The following is a 23,834-nucleotide window of genomic DNA, read 5'->3' as shown; positions in this document are numbered from 1 at the left end:
GTGAGGTCTCTCAAGAAATGGGCAATTAGGAAAATCCCACATGACCTTCAGTCCCATTAATTTCTTACATTTGAAATTGGCTGCAGTAATGGGTGGACAATGTGATGTCTTCTTTGTTTGTGTGAAGAAAATTGTGTAGGCAACTATGTTCTGACTCAGAGGTGCTATGGCAATGCTTGCCTAGAAATTATAACTCTGAATTGTAGTCAATACCACAAAGTTGATGTTACAAAGGAACGTGTGATGTTTTCAAAATCAGGAAACTCATCAGTACAAACATAACACTTTAACTTTCTTTTTCCAGGTAGGGTTCCCATTCTATCACTGAAAGGGTGATTAGGTGGTTAGAAAGACAGGGTAATACTGCAGCAGCATTTTATTTTCTGAAGCCTGAGAGGTCTAAGGGGGCTGGTATTCCCTGTATGTCTAAGCTGAGCTTTATTTTTTTTGCTAGCCAGAGAGGAAGCTCTAAGGAGATAGCTGTGAATCTTTGATTCAAGGATGAATGGCATAGGAGCACATTATAGCTCTCCTGTAATGCTCCTCTGGATGTGGTAGATTGCTCTGCCCTGGTGTTTCCCCTTCCACTTGCTACCATGTTATGTTTCATATACATCTTTATGTACCTGGCTTTTCCTTGAGCTAGGACGGAGAGAATGGCAGCACACCCCTTTACGAGGGTTCAGCACAGGAGAATCTCAGGGTTGGCTCTTCTAGGCCTTGAACTGATGTGACTCTTGAGATCCCTTGGCAGTGCAAAGTAGGGCAGCGAATCTGAGTACCAGTTTTGAGGGACTAAGTCTAGTTAATTGGCATACTTTTAGCTTTTTATATACATATATATATATATATATATATATTATTTAATCAATTTTTTAATTGTAGTTGCTCTGAAGTACCTGGGCAGCGTACATAGATCCCAGTGTTTAAATTAACCTTTCCCCACCAGTGGTTGGATATTAAGAAACTTGGCTGCTATCTCAGCAGCTAAATGAATTATCTAGATAATATCTCGTAATATCTCTATTAGAAGGCCAAGGGCTGAGCATTGTAGAAAATCTGACTGTATGATCTAGGTTTCTGTGGGAAATCAGAGTTGGGAATGCTTGCTTGCTTTGCTTCCTTCTTTCTTTCTTTCTTTCTTTCTTTCTTTCTTTCTTTCTTTCTTTCTTTCCTTCTTTCTTTTTGTAATCTTAACGTAAAATGGAGATGGATTTTTTGGAAATAGCATAACATTTCTGAACTGTGATTATAAGCAGATCTTTACCATCATCTCTGTACTAGAATTCATGGATATTATCATCATTGACAAAGGGCAATAGGGCAATGCCCAGCCATTTGTAGTCCAGGAATATGTCTATGCCATTAGGGGTAATAAATTGTTATAGTTCAGCACTTTCTGATGACGTGGGGAGGCATCAGGTACTAGAATATCTTTCCCTAAGGTACTTCATACCTGAGGATATAAGCTGTATGTTTAATTTTTCAGTAACTTTGAATTGTGATAGAGGTATGCTTTAATCTGGTTTTCTTTGGCAGAAGATTTCACTGTTCAGAAGGAACAATGAAGGAAACAGAAAACTGAATGTCACTTCATATATGGTTTCTCTGTGGTTTTACAGCCCAAAGAGTAGGTGGTAAATTTTCTGCTGAGGCTTAGCCACAGGTTCTGTTTCCTCTTTGGTGTAGGGAAAGTCAGCCTCCCATGCTATCATTGTATCTGAATTTCTGATCTAAAAAATAATGTCAGGTTTGTATCTTCTTATGAGAAAATAACTTGATCAACAGTGCCTGCTGGTGCTTTCTTGCATTATTCTGGGGAATGCTTGTCTTCTCAATGAGGCCATTGTGAGAGCTCAAAGGTAATTGTGCAGTAACTCCCTTTGCTCATTACTAAAATACTTTATGTTCACTTAGGCATTCAGTCTTGGAGGAGTATTTGAATGCCAGTGATCCAGAAGCTTGTGTCTGATGTTGCTGCTTATTGGGAAGAGGGCATGGAGTAATATTCATATGAGTAGGAGCTTTGCACAGGCTTTGTCATCCTGCAGCATTATGTTTGTATGACAGGGTTAGAGATCATACATGCCCTAAATGAATAGCTGTCTGACACGTAAGTAACTCCTTGGGCTATCATGTTAGCCCATGTGAAAATTCACGTATTTCATGATCAAGTCATGTCCTTCATGCCAAGCTCGTGTTTCCTTGCACATCTACTACAGGGCTACACAGATGGTGCAGGGTCTGGAGAGGAAGATGTATGAGGAGCAGCTGAGGCCCCTTGGTTTGCTCAGTCCCGAGCAGAGCAGGTTGGCTGAGGGGAGGCCTCATGGCGGCCTGCAGCTCCCTCACGAGGGGAGCGGAGGGGCAGGTGCTGAGCTCTGCTCTCTGGGGACAGCGACAGGACCTGAGGGCACGGCATGGAGCTGGGACAGGGGAGGGTCAGGCTGGGGGTTAGGGAAAAGGTCTGCACCCAGAGAGGCTCCTCAGGACAGTGGTCATGGCACCGAGCTGCCAGAGTTCAAGCATTTGGACAACACTCTCAGACATGTCGTCAATTATTTCAGTGGTCCTGTGTGGAGCCAAGAGTTGGACTCCTTGTGGGTCCCTTCCGATTTGGGATATTCTGTGATTCTGTGATCTGACTAACAAAAAGCATCTCAGTAAGTCTCCAACTTTTCAGCTTTTTGTTCCCAGGCCATTTCTGCAGATTCCGACTAGTTTCTTTAGGAAATACATCCTGTGTAGATACCTGCCTAGGTGTGGCTGAGTGCTTATCCATGAGACAGTAGAGGTAGCCATGCATCATTAATCTTGGGCTGCTGTGTAGTAAAAGCCAGTGTCCCATGGAAGAAGATGGATTTTAGGAAAGCTACGCTTAACCCAGAAGAGGTGTCGTATTCCTGACTCTGCAGACTTGTTCAGATGCTTCAGATCTGTCTCTGTTAAGTTCGTTGTCTGCAAAATGCTTGAAATGCACACGTACATCTGCAAGACATGGTGAAAGCAGCCTGACTTCTGTCAGTCTGCTGAGAGCCTCTGGTGGAAAGCTTATAAGACATACATGCAAATGTGAAGTTTTAATTAATCTAGAATTTGTATTTAAAAGAACAGCTTTCATTGTACAGTTATTTTATTTGCTTGGCTTTTATAATTGTTAATTTTGGGGGGAAATAGATGTGAGAAAGTTCTTGAGTCACCAGAGGAGAAGTGGTTTACATTGCAACTGGAGTCTACTCACTTCATTTTTGGATTAATTAAATGGGGGCTGAGGCTGTAGCAGACGACTCTAGTGGCTGGAATGAAATCTGTGTGGGAAGGCTGAGAAGTTAATACAAATAACTTGTTGAGGAGATTAGTTGAACTGTCTAGATAGATACTTTGAATAAAAGTGGCATTGGTTCTGTATTGCTTCATGACTAAAGTAAATTGGACTGAATCAAAGCTACTCAAAATGTTTTCAAGTGAGGTTATTTTATTATCTTGCATCTATAGCTTGTATTACAGACTGTGGGCAGATATGCAATATCAGCCAAATTTAAACCAGTCACACGTGAACTCTGAGGATCTGAGCCACTGAACTTGTTTTCTTTTTCTTTCTACAAGTTTTACTTGAGCTGGTCACCTACCTCTCACTACAAATGGTTTTGCTGTAGTTAATCTGATATTGTATTGTAATACAGATAAATTTATTCAAAAGGCTGATACAAAAAATGACAATTTCTGTTCACATGATTGATTTCTACTTCTAGGCCAACCTATATATGTTAAAAACAACAACTAAAACCACAGAAATTTTGTTTGGACCTCATTTTATTTAGTAAAATCAGGTATACTGAAGGATTACGTGCTAAAAAGAATGACTTTTTTTCAGTTGCATAGGTACAGTATTAAATGACTCTGATGTAATATACTACTACTTTGAGTTTTACCAGCTTAATACTGGATTCAAAACTTTTCTTAAAAAACAAACAAACAAACAAAAACTCTCATGTGCAAGAAGCATTAGTTTGAAGAGTTAGAGCATTATAAGGCTTTTACAGAATCCTAGCAGGGCTGAGGCTGTCAGGGCCCTCTGGAGGCCCCCTGCCCCAGCCCCTTGCCCCAGCAGGGCCACCCAGAGCAGGGTGCCCAGCACCACGGCCAGGCAGCTTCTGAAGGTCTCCAAGGAGGGAGATATTTTGCATGAGAGGGGAACTAGGGCAGTAGTTTGTGACATGCTCTGATTTTGTATCTTGAACTTAAAGTAAAAAGCATGTTCTAAGGAGCATTTCCATAGTCCTTGAGGCATTTGCAAACTAAATTTTGATGTGCTGAATTTTGAAGCCTCTAAGATTTTAAGTGAATTTTGGGGAAAATTATCTTTATAGACAATGACAATAAGGTGCTTCTAAAACCCCAAGATGAGACAACATGCCTAAAGTTCTAAATACATAAGATATTTTAAGACATTTTTCAGATAATTTTAAGCCTGCAGTGGGGAAATATAACAACATATCTGCTCTGCCTTTGTTTCAGCAAATATATTCCATCTCAAAACTCTTTATGTCATTGCTATTTCTGCTGTTTACTTAAATTAGATCTGGCTAAAGGTCTTAATATGACCTGTATTTCAAACCATGATATGAACAGAGGTGTATGTACGAACTTTAAAATGACTTTCACCATCTGTGTTACTTAATTATTGCACCTAATTCTTTTATTGGAGCTTCAGCTATTACTAGAGTTTTCACAGTTAAATCAGGGAATCTAATTTCGTTTTTCTCTGGGGATGAGCTGTCACTTTGGTGAAATTCCTTCAGGTTGGATAAATTCTTTAATAACAGACTAAATATTTCTCTGAAGCTCGGAGATTATAATGTATGAATGAAAACTAGAAGAAAAAATGATTTTTTCCTAATGTTTTGATGCAGCAGATAAAATGTAAATTGAGACTGATACAGTGGAAGAAATTCTGTTTTCATTTATACTAATGAATGGTAGTTCTCCATAGATAATCTCTAGAGGGAAACCTAGACAACCAAAAACATGTTTATAATTATCAGAACCCCTGAATAAGCTGGAGAGTTATATTATTACACTTGAGCCTTAATAAACATAGTTAAATTACTGCCATTTTCTAGGAGGCAACTGGGTCCAAGCACATTTTAACTGTTTAGATTTTTACATATTCGCTGGGGAGGGAACAAAGAAAAGGAAAAAAAAAAAAAAAAGCTGGCATTGCCTTTGTACATTTAAGCTTGTTCTGTGTCTTTGATCAGTTCTTCCACTGAACCTCTTTATTGTGTGCCTGAATAGTAAAATGATTCAGCAAGTAGGTCTCAGTACCTATGTTGTGCATTCACAGACTTGCGGATATAAAGTCAATTTGGAAAAGATCTACCCTGAATATGATAGAGAAGTTTTCCTAAATCTGAATATATCTAAAACAAATTGAATTTAATTAAGTTTGCATTTCATTTCTTTTCATATTTATTTTCTGTTGTATCCTGTACATTCTGATTTATTTTTTTTTTGCTTTATATTAAATAGGAAATAATAGTATTTTATTACTGCTTTGTATTAAATAGCAAGGCTCATTATATTGCAGAAAACAGTATCTCATTATTTCAGTCGCGAACCAACACCACCCAGAAGTTAAATAATCCTGTCTCTTATGTCTATATTTGTTGGTTATGAGTAATTCTGATTCACTGCAAATACTCCGAATCCTTGCTGCTCAACTGGGAGCAGCTGAAAGCTTTCACTTTTTCTTGTTTGACCGTCTGTTTTCACTAATGTAATGAATCTGTCCCCCCTAATTTAGTGAAGGTCGTATTTAAATGTAGCGATGTCCCCTGCTATTAAAACCCAGGCGATGCTGGCCTGTTACCACCAGGGAATGAACGTTGTGGTAAAACTGCCATGAGTGTACCTGAGGTATGCAGGGACAGCAGCGAGTCCTACAACAACCTATTTGGGTGTACTCTGCTGTGAGTTATTCTTGAGAGTTACCCAGGGCACTAATGATGAGGTAAATAACCAGAAAGGGTACCTGGGTTTATCCTAACCGTGTTATTTGCTCATTCTCCCTAAAAGCGGGATCTTTCTCAGCTACAGAATTAGATTCTGAAGAAACAGGCAAATTGCTCTGTTACAGAGAGAAATGGCAATCAGAGCAGCAGCCTGCTGGCTTTGGTGGAGGTGAGCAGTCTGTTTTCCACTCGCTTGCATACACCCACCTTTTGGATTGCGTTGCAGAATTTTATCACAAAAACTTGTGCGTGCCCTAATGCGCAATAGAAAACGTCAGGCACACAACCCTTGAAATTGGAGTTGTCCATGGACAGGTCTCCACGGCGTGTTACACCACCAGAAACACGGCGTGGAGCCCCTGGCAGGCTAATACAAAGCCAGCAGTAGGGCAGGTGGAGGTCGGTGTTTGCGTGCTGTCTTGGTGGGTGGCAGCAGTGCGGCCACTGCTCTTACCCTAAGACAGTGATTCTCTTTCATAAATCCTCTGGAGAACTGCTGGTAAGAAAGTTGAGAGTTTAATGATAATAATTGTAGTGTAAATTTTTTTAATTAAGAAAAAAAAATTAGAATTCGTGAAAGTTGGTACAGAAGAAATGCAAATATTATCGTGACTGGGTGCTGTATTTGAGGTCCCTGTGGGAAAGTTCAAAGTTAGTTGACTCACCTTAGGAGCTGGAGCTTTACGGCTTCTTTAATCCCAATTTTGGGCTACGAAACCTGCGTGGCTTTGGGCGAAAGGGAGAACGTTAGGGAGGGACAGGAATTTGAGCAGAAAAAAAGCCCTTTGCTGCTGTAAGGACGAGCCTGTCCTTAGGCTTTGTTGCTTTGTTTAAAAATTGAAGCAAACCCTAGGAAGGGGATGAAAGCTTAGACAGTGCCCTATTGTGTGTGCCGTGAGTGGGGGGAACGGCACGCAGATTCTGCCTCTCCTCTAAGCTTCAGAAAGATTCAGAAACATCTACGTCCAGGGGAAAAAAGGATTCTTCTCAGGTTAAAAAATAAATAAATAAGTGAAATGCAGTGATTTCACCTGAAACTTTTGGCAAGTCTTTGTATGGGAGCAAGTTTTGCTCCTATACAAAGGCTGCCTATGTGAAGAGTTAAAGAATGCGAAATTGGCGGCGGTCACTAGATGAACATAACTTAATGTCCCATAAAAGACCTGGGAAGTAAAGAGCCCCTTTCCAAGAGGCGTGCCTCAGCGTCTTGGAGGGACGTATGCAGCATGGAAAGTTTTGGTGTTTGCTTTTGAAACAAACTTGGTGCTTGTTTATGAAAATGATCTGAATGGTTGGGCTTTTGTTTTAGTGTGTGTGTAGAAGGAGCGCGGGGATGTTGTTTTTACAGCATGCATCAAGTCCAAATGTTCTGGCAAAGTGTCTCGCAAGTTTATCGCAGGTTGTTATAAAGTAATAGTAAAATACAAGTCCAGACCGGTGTCGGAACTGAAAGAACACTCACTGCGAGACAAAATTCCCCTTTCACTAATGATTTAAGCACAACGGAGTGCAAGTTCAGTCTGTGGGAAATGTTTGGTGTGTGGGTTTTTTTTTCTTTGGTCTGAAGCCATGCCTTTCAAAAGAACTCGGGGAGAAGGTGTAAAGCTTAATAACACAGATTTCCATGTTTATTTTTTTAAGTTATTTAGCTACTGATTGATTTGTAGAGATCAGGTCCTTTGCCAAAATTTAAGTCAGCCAGGAACAAACGAGTTCTAAAACTGGAGAGGCAGAACTTGATTTATTTATTTTTAATCTGAATCGAGCAGCCTTGTTTATCATTTCTACTGGCATTTGTTCCAGTGGCATGTAGCTGTTTTGATGTGTCAATGTACATCTGTCTGGCTTAAAACAGGGCTTCACTAAATCCCACTTTAAATTTCACTTTCTTTTCATGCTGTACCTCTGCTTTCATGGACATAAATCAAAAGTGTGTCAGTACTTGTCACCTGTTAGGTGCTGGAAGTATTTACTTTGTGTTAAATTAACAAACAGTGCAATTTAGAACCAGTCATTTCTTTTTAAATAACTGATGCTTTTTTAACAATAATATGTTAGTCCCTGATTATCCAGCTCAATAAACCATGTATTATCAATTCACCCATTCAACCATGAACAGGTTTCCCGTTTTCTGTTTGCATTTGATTTATGTTACAGGCAAAGTGTCAGTGCTCGTGAGATTAGTCAGCAGTGAGCTGTCTAACTTTGTACGTTGTGTTTCTAGTTATATAGACACAGAAGTTTTATTTGTGTACAGGTACATTAGCAGTGCCGTCCTGGTGAAGAAGTTTGGACGGTTCTGGGACTTTTGTTTGATATTCATGCCACACTCGTGGTTTGACAAGGTCCTTGGTAAACCAGGGTTACTCAGGGCGCTGAACGTTCTCAGTTTTAATGCAAGCCAACTAAAGTTGCTCGATTAAGAAGCGTGGTGCTTTGTCTCTCGGCAAGATGAACCTGTGATACTGACAGACACCAAATAAACACGGTTTTGACCATGGCTCCTAAATGAGGAGCTGAAAGCTTGAAATCTGGGTCTGAATTTGAGCCATTTCAGGTTTTCGTGTTGTGTCTGCCTTGCATGTATTAGGAAATCTGTACATAGCATGGAAAAACACACAAGCTGTGGTACTGAACTACAAGAGCCCCGCTGTGGATACATCAAAGAAAGCAGCAGCTGTCACCCAGCTTTAGCCATGGTGCTTTTGAATGCCTTAATCCTGTTCCCAAACAGGAGGAGGCAGAGGGAGTGCACTTTCTTTATACCCCTCTTCCATGGGTTTTTTAAAATGTTGGTCTAGCTAAATCCAAAATCTGTCTTCAGCAGCCATCTCTGTATGGCACAAGAAGTGATTTTCTTTGCATCCAATTCAGACATCTCAGTCCTTCTCAGGTATGCTAAGCTCTTTTAAAGTTAGGCTTTATTAAAGTTAGAAATGACCTTGTTTACTCCCAAGTGTTTAAAATATCAAAGCAATTATTCAGCTGTACTTCATTTTTCATTTGGGTCCACTTCAGGTTGGAATTAACGTGCTGTTCTTTTGTTCCCTGTCAGCAGAAGGGGTATACGTTGAGATTGTACTGAGAGCCTGAGGTATAGGGAACAGGTACCTGTGTACCAGTAGAATTTATTTTATTTTATGTAATTCCCATTTCTGTAAGAGGCAAACCAGAAACATTGCAAACATAGGTTTTAATAAGTTAAGGCAGTTGTTAAGGTCTGTATGGTGCTGGGTCCTGTCTCCAAAGCGGGTCACAGCAGATGTCTGGGGAAGTGCGTGAGAACTGAGCTAGCATACGGTGATGCTTCCCTGGTGTACCTGGCTGTCTCACTGGCATTTACTGAGTCAGAAGCTATTCTTTGATCTAAATAAATCAAGACGAATTTTTCTTCATTAATTTGCCTAATCACTTTTCTGAGCTATATCTTAAGAATATTTTTCAAGTAAGTATAAACACATTTCAGAAGAATAGCGTAGGAAAAAAAAAACATTTATATTGATCAAGTTATTAGAATTATTGGAAATAGATTCTAAAAGGGTTGTTTTATTTATTGGGTTTTATGTTTGATTGCTTATTAACCACTGTTTTGCAAAATGGATTTGCACTGCAATGAGATCTCAGCAGAGGAATGAATATAAGCGTAAAGCCATCAGGCTACAGCTGGTGCATGAAATTGTCCGTTCAGCTATCATTTTTAAGTCTTTGTAAACCTCCAAGCATTCATACAAAAATACTTTGCTGTGTAAGAATGAGTAAGCTGCTAGGGTTAATTTTAACATTTTAAGAATCTGTTTATGTTATCCTATGTACCAAAATGGACCTGGAAAAATCTACATCAAAAAAATGTGTTGACCAGGGTAGTACTGAAAGCCAGATGAGAGCAAATGGCATTTGATGACAAGGTTTGGTATGTTTAGAAATACTTCTGTTATTAAAGTTGCTCTAGTGCCAACTACTCCTACACGGGAGTCTGCTCGTTTGTGTGACACGCTAGCCATCATAACACACCAGGAAGATCAGAGATCACATGCAATAGCTCCAGTCCTACTTTCCTTGTCAGACAAGCATCTACGTTGCCTTACTGTGGTTTACTCTTGCAGCCCATTTTCCCTTCCTTCTCCATTAATACCACTTTCCAAACTCCTCTGTTTGAAATGCCATCTCTTTACATCTCTAACAAAGCTGCTAGCTTCGGTGTTTACTGTAAGGAAAATAATTGATGCCAAGAAAGGAAATGTGCATTTAGCATTTTAGGATGTTTGTGACAATTTATTGTTAGCTTTCACTGAGTAAGGGTTCATCTGCTTGCTTTGCTCTTGAAAGAGCACAAAAAGGCAACCTTGAATTCAATGAAAAATCAAGGTACAATGAATCAAAAATCATTACAATGAAATCCAGGTGTTGGTAGCTTCAGTGGAGCATGTGCAGAAGGTAAAAGAGTTCCTGTGTGCAGATGTCCCAGTGCTCAGAGAGTTAATACTAGGATGCCCACAGCTGGCTGCAGACATTTCTCAGGTCTATGGAGAAATGCAGAAAGTAAAGGCCAGTTTCCAAGTGTTGTAACCATTTGTGGGAGGAAGGAGGCATCTCATGTTAAACTGTTCTTTCTTTTCATTTTATTTTTGTTTTCCCAAGAGAGAAAGATTGTATATAAAAATCTATAGTACTGTTTTTTTTGAGTACTTTTTTTTTTTTTTAGTCAAAAAGGGCCTGGATTTATTTTTATATTAATACTTTTATTTCAAAATTTGAAATAATGACCTGTATGTTGTGTGCTACATTACTGAAGTATTACTGTAGATAGCGGATGTTCATTTTTCTCTTTAATTTTGATGTTTGTTGTCTTCTCCATTGCTACGCTTGTAATATAAGCACCAGAAAAGAGCATTTCTAATCTAGCCTATTTGTGCGTTTGAATAGCATTAATAAATACTTCTTTTTTACTTTTATAGGTTATCGAATCCCTCGGGATTATTATATACAAAGCCTTGGACTATGGTTTGAAGGACAATGAAGAGCGGGAATTAAGTCCTCCTCTGGAGCAGCTTATAGACCACATGACTAACACCACAGAAACTGATGGGGGTAGAGATGAAGGATATGATGCTCTGGATGAGGGAGTGGAGGACGATGACGATGATGACAAAGCAGAAGTTGAGGCTATTCATTCCTACAAAGATGTCATGAAGGTACAGTAATAGGCAGATAAAATGGTGTTTCACTGTTCTTATCAATGAGAAATTCAACTCTGTTTTCCGTGTTTTTGTCCACTATCATACTAGCTATGCCTTTTTTTTTTTTTCTGATTTTCCTGGTCATTCTGTAAAGTTTGCTTTCAAGAATTACATGCAATATAGTATTTCATTATGAAAGTTAGCAACAGAAGGTCCATGATCAACTTTACTGTAGGATCTGCCATTAATATCACATTCTTATTTCATCTGTGTGCTGGATATTGAGCCTTCCAGTGTAATATCTGTTGAGTTATTTTGTGTGCACTTGGTTACTTCATGGGCTGCTTAAATTATTTCACCTTTTCATTAGTGCAGTGTTACTTTAATTATTCTTTATCAGTTTCTCCCTTTGCCTTCCTTGTCTACCGAAGCAGAGGACTGCTTCTATAAGTGCAGCCTATTTGTATGGAGTGAGTCAGGGTGTAGTATTTCATGGATGATAATTATGATTGTGGTTCTTGACCTGAGTTGTGAGATTTGGAAATACAGCTTATGATTTTTGATTGCAACAGGTTTGCTAATGTTATCTAGGCTACTGTGAACAATGATTTAGAAGTTTTTAACCCTCTATTTTCTTTAGAGTAGAAATTTTAGAGCCCAGCGAGCCCCTTGTAGAGACAAAGGTGTTAATAAGCATGGGTTTTGTCAAAAGCTGTGTGATTGATTTGCCTCATAAGTAATCTGAGAGTTAATAGAGGTTGGAAAATTATATGTTAAATTGTACCAGTGCAATGAACACTATTATTGCTTGTACTTAAGTGCAAATCATATCTGAGGACCAGAAGCTGAGTGTGGACAGAGAAATTAAGAACATAGTGGTGAAAGCTGAGAGCATCCTGAATAGCACATCAGGACACATTAGCACACAGAAAGAAGACCCCACTGAAACCTGCCACTTCTGATGGGCTGGCCATAAAGAGGAAAGCTCTCAGGAGGTTGGAATGGAGGTAGTTTTTGTGTGAGGCTTTTGCATTTGTAGTTAAACTTGTGGTGTTATTTGGGAAAGTATCACTGACAGCCACACTCGTAAACCTGGTTAAAATTAATGCTTATGTTCCCATCCTGGAGGATTTACATCCCGCTGTTCCTGCTTTTCCCTGTGACAGGGCTCTCATGCTTCACCGCAGTCCTCTCACCACCCAGCACATGGACTTGTGTCATGTATGTATAACTGCAGTCTAGCATTTCCCCTGCCCAAACTATCGTCTTTTCCTCCCTGCAGTGGAAATGATGCCGTACACTTAAAGCTTTCGTTTTCCCTCATCCCCCAGCACAGCAGGGGTCAGCAGGAGCAGTGAACGAAGCAGCTTTTGGCTCCCCACCGATGGGGAAGGCCTGGCCATGTGTAGGCCTGCCTCTCCCCATCGAGCCCCTTCTGCTCTTGGGCTTTCCAAGTCACTGCCCTGTCAGCGGGAAGGAGCGAAGGTTACTTTTCTCTCCTCTCCCTCCGCCACTCCCTTCTGCCCAGCCATCTTCCCCGAAAATGGCCAGCAGTGGAGAAGGCCGGGAGCACCCCCTGAGCCCCCGTGGGGGCTGCTCCAGCCAGCCTAGCTTTATGTCCCGAGTGGCTGCTGGAGAGGGTAGGTGCAGCGTGTCCTCTCTCCCTCCATTCTGGCACTAATGCTGTGTCGTGGTGAGACAGCCAAAGGTGGATCATTAGAGGAAGTTTTGCTTGGTGTAGAGACAGCAGAGACATCTGCCTACGCAGAGCTGAGGTTAGAGGTTTGTAGAAGTGACTATTTTGCACATTCTTTACCTAATGTCTGCAAACAAGAAAAGAAGTTTGGAAAACATCTCTGGAATCCTTCGATTACACTGGTACACGTCTGAAACACAAGAGGCATAAGAAAATGTTCAGTCAGACTTCAACCATTAAGGCTGCTGAACGGTGGCTTTTCTGGTTCAGCTTTGTCCATGAGCATCTCTGCTGGTCTGAGGCACCTGCATATTTGTGGTTGAAAATCAGCATCTTAATTTTTATCATTTTTTTGCTATTAGTTTCATATTGTTCTGGAAATGTACTCCTTTTGTGATTTCACCTTAATACACTGAACTTCAGCTGTTGGTCCTACGTTATCCAAACTTTAACTCCTAACTGCCTTGGAATTCCCTTTTGTTGCTGTTGTCGCTTTTACTTAAATTACTTGCTGCAGGCTTATCTCTATGACTTGCCTTTATTCCCTATTCTGTCTCATTAGGCCATCGACATGTCTCACCTTTATTTCCTATTCTATTTCATTAATCCATTGACAGTATTAGAACAGCAGCATCATTCTTGCCACATTTTTGGTGCCCATGCATATTTGTGTGATTTTTTTTCTTGACTCTGTACCTTTTCAAGGATAAGACCATGTTTTGGATGTGGCTTTTTTTTTTTTTCCTCCAGTCCTGAGCTATATTGCAGGCTACACCCTTATTTACCCACTGACTGTTTCACAACAGTAGTGTGTGGTCTTGTGACCATAAGGCTTGATTATTGTAATTCCCTCTTGGCAAGACTCACTGTGAAGCTTTCTCCTCTGCAGTCTGTAGTGAATGCCGAAGCAGGTTTGCTTGTTGAATTGAGCAACTATCATTTTTGCCTGCCCTGCATTCTCCAAATTGCAAGCTTGAAAATTGGTAGAGGTGGGCCGTGTGCTACTCGTGTTGATTTGTAAAGTTTTAACTATATAGTTTCCAGCATGGACATGATTTTGTCCTTGAAATGTGATTAAATCATAAAATCATAGAATCATTCAAGTTGGAAAGATTGAAAGGTTGAACATCTAGTCCAACCTTTTAATCTACTAAACCATGCTGCTAAGTTCTACATCTGTAAGTTTCTTAAAGACTTATTTCATCCTTCCCCAAAAAGTGCTGTTGTCAGGTCCAAGGCCTCTCTTACCACTAAGATTGAATTTTTCCTTAAATTGCTAATATGGGTGAGCCTATCTAGTGATTAAAACACAGAGATAGAGAAGATACGCATCAGGTTTTGCTGTAATGTAAATTAGGCGGGTCAATCCTGAACCCTTCCCTGACACAGAAAATTCTGAGTAATGTGGTAGATATCTACTCCCAGGAACTGGGAAAAAGGTTAGCACTAAATAGCGCTGCCAAGGTCAGCACTGGCAAAGTTCAAGTTTGGAGAAGACAATGATGATTTTTCATGCTGCATCTCTGTATATGTGGTTGATCTGGCTTTTGATTTCCTTAGCAGGACCGACCCACTGTGCAGACTTGATCAACTCTTTTAAAAAATGTATCTATGAAGACAGGAAATATTGTTTGCCATACACTTACGTTTTTTAGACTATGATGTATTTCAGACATGGCAGACGTAGTACAAATGAAGGAAGAAATAGAGACAGAAAGGACTGGATGTTTTCAGACATCTTGTCCACGCCAGGTTTACTATGCACCTGTGCAAAGAAAGGTAAACTCGCATATGGGGTGATCTAAAGGGGTCTGGTGCACATCAGATTCACATCACACGTACAGCTCAACAGGGAGCCTTGCATCAACAGAGGATATATGCAGAGTGGGCCTGGCATGCCAGGAGGTGTGTTAGGCTTGCTAAGGGTGTGTGGAGTCCTGTCATGTGGGACCTTTATCATGGCATGTTGCCCTCCCTGATATTGAAACGAGATGATGCAGTTCATCAACTTTTTCTAGAGCATGCTCAAACCCTAATTCCACTCCTAATCTTAGCATTATCTCACTCCCGATCCCACAAATCTCTGCAGTCAGATAGTCTAAGCCAGCTCCACTTCTCGTATTAACCCTGAGTTTCCTTTTAAGCTGCAGCTTAACAGTATCTGCTGGCCTGAGCCCCATCTCTAAACCCAGTTCTAGTGCTATCCTTCATTCTAAGTCAGCAACCTCTTCTAATTCCAGGTATAAATAACGCCCCATGAACTTTCTTAGTGCATTTGATACCAGGTTTTGTTCTGTGCTGGTGTTTGCTAGGCTGAACTGCCATCATAGCTCTGTCATTTCTTTCAGCTTTGAACATCATCACAGCTGAATTGCTTCTGCCAGTACTCGCCCTTAGCTTAGCTCTACTTCAGAGAAGGGGTATAGCCAGTAATATCTGCAAATCAAGACACCGATCTCTCTGCTATTACCTTTTTCTTCAGGTTTCATGCAGTATAAGTAAGGAGGCGGTGGTCTTCCTGAACCAATACCCTACTCTTCCTTATGTTTACCTTGCAGCCCTAAAGTTAACTCAGCTTTAGCAGGAAACTTACCTGTGGCTGAGCCACACCTTGGCCCAGAGACAAATAAAGCTGGGTGGCCCCAAGGTGCTCGGTGTCCTCTGGTCCCTGGCCTCACTGAAGAAATCACTTTGAGGTCATTCACTAATAGCGTTAGTTAATTCTGACCGAACATTAACTGTCATCCAGCTGCTGCTTCACAAAGATGATTTCGTGACACTTGTCCCATAGTAAGCAAGACTCATACTTGAGAAATCTCCATGCTAACCTTTTAATTTGTATGAAAATTATGAAAATTATTTTCTGAGCAGTTTGTGCAGTACTGAGTTACCTTGCTGTAACAAATGTGAACAAGATTACAGTTTGTTGGTAGAAATTCATGTTTGTGATTTGCTCAAAGAGGAAGAAAAAGTTACGTTTCTGTGAAAAAAGCAAACATAATGTCAGCTATTTTAATTGGCCTCTAAAATAATGTTGCAAATTTACGTGATTCATGCTTTGGTAGTTTAAATGTAGAATATCTTCTTTGAGCTGGAAGGAATTGAAGTGTACAGGGGTGACACCGATGCACTTTTTTCTGTTTTCAGTACTCTTGTAGTACAGATCAACTATCTTTGGCATGTGTCGAGCTGTAGAGTAAAAGAAGAATATGTCCTGTTTCCATGCAATTACAGGTGGGATGAAACAATCAACATTTAGATCTACATGTTCTGGAGGCACCCTTCTTGAGTGTGAGGACATATATTATTATCATGTATGTGGTATGACCCCATATAAGTGTAATATGGGAACCTGTTAGAGAGGAACCAGAAAATGCAGTTAAAAACAAGTCTGGGCATTTGTTTATGACAGACAGTTAAAGAGTTCATGTGGCTGGAATTCGGAGGCCCATCATTTTGCCTAGTTCGTGAGGTTAGAATTAGTAAGATGCAGCTTTCTGCAAGTATAATTCTCTTTAGGGCTGGATTGGCTTTATCATTTCTATATGAGCCTGCAGAGCAGTATTTATGCATCATTTCAAAACAACCAACTTGCAGTGTACCCTGTCACTCTATCTGAAGCTGCTGCAGATTTTGAAACCTTACTGAGATGGTAAGCAATGCCCCAAATGTCAGGTTATTTTATATTAAAAAGAAATGCAACAGTGCTGGGAATTTGTGAAAATCATTACGCTTCAAGATAACAAGTGGTCAGCTCTCTTCCCTTGGGTCCTGTTCTTAGCATACTCAAATGTCACATGCTTATCTTTATTTTGGTGTATCTTGTTTTAGAAAAAGGCAATTTGTGTGTCTGAATGTTGATGGGGTGACGTAATCAGTGGGTTGGAAGTCCTCCTGTGCTGACCAAAAGTTAATCATCTTCTACCTCTGGATCTTCAGTTGTGCATGCAGTCCTGGTGCATGAGACCCTTGTTCTAATGTTGGGGAACCTCCTGAACCAACCACTGGGTTTCTGGAAGTGCCAATATCTAGTTTTACCTAGTTTTTGTACCTCTTCAGTTTTGAGGGGGGCAGGCTCTCCTTTGGGTATATCTGTTTGCACTTTATCTCTTTGTAAGCTAGAAAGAAACCCAAAGACCTCCCCAAATGATTTTGTGAACACACCCTCATGCCACAGGGCTGTGACATGTTAGCCTTTGGGAGGATCTCCATGGTTGGCACTGGTCTGAGCCGGTAGGTGGCTTGTTTTGGCACACTGCCTGACCAAAATCTTTGCTGGAATCTTCACACCAGAGCTTCTGGTTCTTGGACCTCTTGGCGACCCCTCTTCTCTCTGTGCTACATTCACAGAAGTGGGACCTCTGCGTTCAGCCATGTAAAGTCCCAAAGACCAGTGCTCAAAACCCATTCTTAGGAGGCTTAAAAACATTCCCTTTTGGGCTCCAGCCTTCCCAAGGCATGCTGACTGACAGTACACCTTTTTGGGTCAACTACTCCATGTCTTCACACAGGTGCACAGACACTGTGAAGGTCCAGGAGAACAATTTGTCAGATTTGGTTAACAAAGGGATATATAGATCTTGACAAAATCAGGCCCATCCAGGGGCACTTTCTTATTCCTTCACCATTCTTTGAACCAATTCTGAGTTGTCTTAAAAATGCAGTAAACCTGCTATTTTTTTTCTTGCCCAAGCCTTGCATGTCATGGCTATTGATTCAAACCATAGCATGTTTCTTCTGTCTGTTTGTCACTTTGGCTAACATCCTTATCACTTGTATTTAGTCAAAGCATCACAAAAGGTTTTTCTGTTTGTTTGATTTGTTCTTTAACCCCATCAGATTCTTCTGATTCTTCTGTTTTGCCATAAGACTCCTCGAACATTTGTGCAGACACAAGCAAAGGACTAGAGGAGTAAACTGTGCTGCTGGCTGAGCCATGAGAGGGTTTGGAGCTTCAGCACTGTGCAGGCACAGGGAGCTGAGCGGAGAACAGAGTCTGCACAAAAAAGCCTCTCTCTCTACCCATATTTGAGTCTTGATAGTGCATAAGCAATAGCTATGTTTGTTGGTTTTAAAATAAAGTTGTTTAACAATAATAGTGTAGTTTTGATATGGAGGGCTTTCTAAACAGCTGCAGAGCAAGTAGTGTGACAGTGGAGGACTCTGCAAGTGAAAGTAGAAGTAGTAGTAATTTTGTACTGATCACAACTTTTAAAGTTTTTTTCTGTTTTTGCTTAGAAACACATTATACCAAATGTACTCATGAGGAAGCTACCCCACAGGATTTAGGTCTTTCCATCAAAAAACAACAACAACGGGAATTTTTTTTTCTTGCTTTAGTAATTCTTATATAGAATGGTTGAAATATCCCTTATGTTGATGACAACTTAGCTGGATTAGAGTGTTTTATTCCAGGTTGAGATAGAAACCAAAGTCAACTTTTCTGCAATGATTTTTGTGTTCGCATTATGGCTCATAGTAATGCATCAACACCGGTTAAAAAAACCCGGTACCCATAATTCACATAATTATACTGGTATAACCTGTCCAAGGTCTAAAATAGTCTGAGGAATCCAAGGAGTTGTCCAACAAAAACAGGAAACACAGATTGAGTGTTCAGATAATTTTTATACATTGGTAAGTTAGAATAGGTCTGAAATCTGTGTGTGGCCTTTAGGTCTTTATGCATCTAAAAGAAGCAGAGCAAGGTATTAACTTTTTTTCTCATCTGTTTTTTTTTTGCTGAAGTTGCTGTAAATAATTTATACATGGGTACAAATAAAGTTCCAGCTTTCAGTAGAAGGATTCTTTGGTGGCAATGGTGTCCCACACTGCATAAAATGCAGAATTTTTCATTAAAGAGCTCTGGTTTTCTCTTTAAAAATATAAATGTCTGAAATGTGCAAAGCAGTCTGTCAGAAATAACACGCTGATTATGAGTTTTAATCCGAATTATCGAAGAACATGTATTATCCTGTGCTGCCTAAAATGGACTCAGGAGGCCAAAACAGATCAATGAGTGTTTACTTCCATGAGGTACGTTTTGTTTGATTGGATTAATCTAAAATGCTAACTAATGAGTGGAAATCAGGGTAATGGTTGGTCAATTAATACCGTAACATTGTAGTGACCTGTTACGAAGTCAAAAAGAGCAGAGCTGCCCTTAATTACCACAGTGTCCCTATCTTCTCGGCCCTGCAGAGTGGCTCTGGCACTCGGCCAGGGAGTGCAGACTGGCAGTGCAATCTGTCCAGAGCTGCCCAATCAGCTCGAGAGACTCTTCAGCTTGCAAATGCCTCCCCTCTCCGGGTGTTGAAACTGATAAGAGCACAGAAGGCCATGAAGGATTTCTCAGATTCACTGTCATGTCATGTTCATGCATGCCAGCATCCCCTAGGGAACGTCCCAGGTACCTTACCAGTACTGCTTGTAGCATTTACATGATGTATGTGATACATGCGGTAGTAGACAAGTGAATTAATGGTGACATGCAGAATTGCTGTGCAGCATTTTCTCTCATACAGTGCTATGTGTTGAAAATCCCCAGTAGCTGCACTTGCAGACCATGTTCAGAACAGTAGATGACCTTGTTTCTGCAGTTTGAAGTTGTCCATGTGCAGCTCATGTCGGAAACAGGCAGGATGAGCTTTGTTTTAATGCTCAAAGGATACAAGAGAAGCAGGATTTATGGGGGGGCAACTGATACATCTGGGTGAAAACACCTTATCCCTGAAATAAAGGCATGAATGGCAGGGTCTCCAACTCTTGTCTGCTATCAAGTGTGTAGTCTAACTTTTGTAAGGTGAGAGAGGTGAAGAAGAAAAGAGCCAGTGGAAGCTTTGTCTTTTCCTCTTCTTGCCAGGACACGAATGACCAGGTTTGAGGATGCTCAGAGCATTTTCTTGTTAGTCTTGTGTCAGACCCGTGGGTATTTCAGTTGTTAATGTTGTGTCATTATGTAAAATTATGTTTATATTAAAGTTTGGTGTCACTATGAGGACGATTTCACTGCATTGTAAAAGAAAAGGGAAGCAGCGTAGTTGCTACAAAATTCCTTAATTCCTGATAGAGGCATATTGTGCTACAACAGTACCATGGGAAAAGTGAAGAAACTGAGCAAGGGCCCTTTAATTAAGCCACTGTGATCTTCTTGCTTTTGAATTATTCAAGAGGGAGCCTTGGGCTTCAGGCAAAGTTCCTTTTGGTGTATTTGTTTCAGTGCTGGTAACAGTAGTAAAAGAAATGAAACATTTGGAGGAAAGTTGTTTGAATTGACTTAAAAGTACCACTAATTTTCCAGAATAATAAACTCTCTGTTTGAGCTAGACAATTTTTTTTAATATGTTCTTGTTTGTTGTGTTACCATGATGCTATTTTCTGCTCCCCTTTTCTTAGTGTACTGTTGCATGCTGTATTTTAGAAAAAAATATTTGAGTGAGATAAGGACATTTAATACAAAGAAGTAAACTGTGTGTTAGATAGTACTGACCCCTGAAGATCTGAATCTAAAAGTCAGAATTTATCTCAAATACTGGTCTTGAAGACCGGGAACGTTTTACATTTCTTAATGAAAATAATTTTACAGTAGGTTTTTGTTTAAAAGATGTGGTTGCAACATTTTTAAATAGTATTGTAAGTGAAGTAGTCTTACAGAGTGGCTTTCAAAAGACTGTTGCAGGTTTCATAGCCCTGAGTGTATTTTAAAGGATTGATTTGTAAGTATTTTTAATGAAATAACACAGTGGGAAAACAAGTATTTTTCTGGGTGATAGTTGCGTTGGATTTCTTAGGTAGTTTTATCTTTGCCTTGCTGCATTGCTTGGGCTATACATTCTCAAAGATTGTGCGTCTGTGCAGATGAGTTTTGAATGCTTATTTGTGCAAAACTATTTGTACATTTTTACCTAGCAGGCTTCTTAATGACTTATACTAACTTGAGCAACTAAACAAAATGATCCCAAGAGATAAACTCCTTGACTGTATCTACCAAGTTTGGCAGAGCATTTGTTGAAGAGAAGATGTAGACCAGCCTGGAAGGTATATGAAGACAGCAGGCATGGGACTTGAGGGCTTTTGCTGAGTAGTGTCCATCACTACTGGTCACCCAAAACAATCATATAAAGAAGAAGATAGAGCTGATTGTCAAGGGCAGAGGGCTAAGTGCTCCTTCTAAGGGAAGCCAGCAATGGGGGCAATGCTTCATACACAGGTCTGAGTTTGCCTTGTTTGAAGTCTGTGAAGAAGACACTTGGAAACCTGGTTTGATGGAAAACAGCTGTTTGTTGTTTTGCTTTGTTTTGTTTTGTTTTTCTATTTTTCCTGTGGAGGGAACAAAACCTTCTGCTTTATTTATGTGCTTGCTTCTGGGAAAAAAGAGGATTGACACTAAACACTAAATTAAACTAGGAGTTGTTTTTTTTATTGTTTTTGAGTTCCTGGTGGCAAGGAAGAGCAAGACACTTTGAGTGATTGAACCCAAAAGACATAACTATGTCTTTTTTGCCTGGCTTACCCTTAAGGCAAAGGAAGCTTGGAGCTAGGACAAGAAGGTCCTAATGAGCAATTGTATTTGCTTTTCCTTTTTGGCATGCCTAGATTTCTTGAGGTGAACAGTAAGATCAACACTTGTGAGGTTGCTCTAGACGAGATGAGAATTATTTGCTAAGAAATAATAATTAAAAAAAGGGTCTTTATGAACTGTTCTCTTCTGATCAATTCATGCTGATCAGTCTACTGTACTGTGTGTAGCAAGCCCCCATCTATGTATTTTATACATTTACACACACTTGTAAAGGTAGATGTAAAGTATCATTGTCCTCAATCCACTATTTAAAATTGAAAGACTATAAGGTGATAATTGAAAACATGGCAGAGAAGAGCCATAGGGTTTGTTTTTTTACAAAAGCTTTGACTTCTGTGGCAGCATGTAATATTAACAAACAGATGAAAAAACTCTGAAGTTCAGGAGAGTATTAGTCAGCATGATTTATTAAGGCTTTTCATGTCTGGACGGAGGAATTGTGTCACAGCAGAAATATTTTTAATGGCTCAAAGGTAAAAAGTAGAAAATATGTTTTCCAGGCAGCACACACAAAAAAAATCAGTAGTTTAATTTTTCTTTTCTGTTTGTAATTTCTTATAAATCTATATAGGAAGTGAAGGGATTCATGTGCCTCAGCATGATCAAGAAAACTAGGGAAAGCTTGTGTAAATCCCTTTAATGTAATTTTAAAGCTGCTCTGAACATGACAAGTGTTTTAGTGAATTATGTTGATGGGCAGGTTTCATTAATTAAAGTGATGTCATTTGGTGTCTTAAAGATTCTTCATTCTGGGCAGTGTAATTGGAGGTCAACACATAGTCTGCTTTCCTTTGAAATTAACCACTGTTCTCTTTTTAAGAATGTGATGTCAGCCTTCCTAACATCTGAATGTGTTAGGGGGCAAAGAAGGGGGTGCTGATGGCAGCGCGTTGTCCTGGAAATGGTGTCTTGTGTTCAGAGCCAAAGGCACTTGGCCATGGATTTTCCAATGAAGAATCCGTTTGCAGGTTGCCAAAAGCACTGGGCTGCATGGTGCCAGCTTCAGGAGAAATGGTGAAATCTTCGTGCCAGAGCTTTTATATTTATATTTATATTAGCCTCCAGTTCTGCCATTTTGGGATGAGGAGGCCCTACCTCCTGCTTAAGCAGTCTGTCAGCCGTGGAGAACCTTTAAGTTCAAACAAATTGCAAAACAGCTGCAAATAACATATCGTTGAACACCTTTTCTTTTTTTTTTTTTTTCCCCAGTTATTCCTCCCTGGGCCTGTTTTTTGTCACGAGTGCCTGGAGGAGAAAGGAGGGAGATGGGAGCCACCCCGCTCCCTGCGGGAATGGCACCCCCCTGCCTGCTCACACTGATCAAGCGATCACTTAAAGCTGGACGGGTGTTTCTGTCACCTCCAGGACACTTTCTGCTATAAAAAAAAAATGGGTCTGGAGAGGTCTGTAATCTCCCAGCAGATATTAATTCTGCCTGGGTGCGGGGAGCAAACTGCTGAGGTGAGGTAACTGGTGAGGTAACTAGGCCATCCCCCACTAATCTCTGTTGTCTTATGTGCCTACCACAATAACGTGATTAGTAATTTTCTTTACCGCTTGGACAGATAAAGATAACCTTGCTAATTTGGCAGCCATTGAGGTCTTTTAATAAAGATGCTGTAAGCAAGATGCTTTCTTGGCAGCTCTCTGTTGGTGTCTCGTAGAGTTTGAGGGAACTGGGGCCCCCTTTGCTTTCCCCCACCCTCCATTTACATTTGAAGTCTTCTTTCTTGTGGGACCCTAATGTATACTAACAGTACTGCTAAGAAGTCCTGTAGAACCACTTAATTTGGGGCTTTTTGACACCACAGTAATGTTTTCAGCTGTCTTTGCTGACAAAACAAGCTGCAAGCTTTCACACTCATCAGTTTTACGCTAGGCTCTTTGTAGATGTGAGGGCACATCCTAAATCCAGTTTACAGCTGTCAACAAACTCCAATTTAGCCACTTTGCCAGCATCTTAGATTTGTCCCTCCATCTATCACAGTCAAGCCCTTCTATATGAAGCTGATGTTAAACAGGCTTTTGTCTTGCCTAAGGTGGCAAGGTGTGAAATAGATTTTTGCATGTGCATTTCTGGTTACTTGTGCTTTGCTCTTAAGTCTTACTTGTTTTCAAAATAACTGCCCCGAGTTTTATCCCTCAAAACTGTCTCTCTCATGAAAAATGTCGGTACAAAAAAGAGCTACCTAAGAGAAACAATTGGTTTTTGACTAAATACAGGAGAGTGCTCTGCAGTGATCGCCTCTTTGATAACCTTACTCTCCACGGATTGAGGTCACTACAGTATTAATTACCACCCAGAGATTCAATTCCTTTTTATGTTTCTTCTTTGGAAGGCATTGGTAAACGTATCATGAAAAGGA

General features: G+C 40.2%; 1 protein-coding gene across 4 annotated transcripts in view; it reads left to right on the top strand.

Annotated features, from left to right (window-relative positions):
- SPIRE1 (spire type actin nucleation factor 1) overlaps positions 1-23,834 on the top strand; it is a 125,762-nt gene that overhangs the window by 45,742 nt on the left and 56,186 nt on the right. For all 4 annotated transcript variants that reach the window (XM_068671676.1, XM_068671677.1, XM_068671678.1 and 1 more), the window contains exon 3: positions 10,970-11,206. In XM_068671676.1, coding sequence (XP_068527777.1) covers positions 10,970-11,206 — 237 coding nt within the window. The remainder of the gene's footprint in view (positions 1-10,969; positions 11,207-23,834) is intronic.

This window comes from Anas acuta, chromosome 2 (assembly GCF_963932015.1).
Source record: "Anas acuta chromosome 2, bAnaAcu1.1, whole genome shotgun sequence".
Classification (NCBI taxonomy): domain Eukaryota; kingdom Metazoa; phylum Chordata; class Aves; order Anseriformes; family Anatidae; genus Anas; species Anas acuta.
This window is presented reverse-complemented; position numbering and strand designations above follow the sequence as displayed.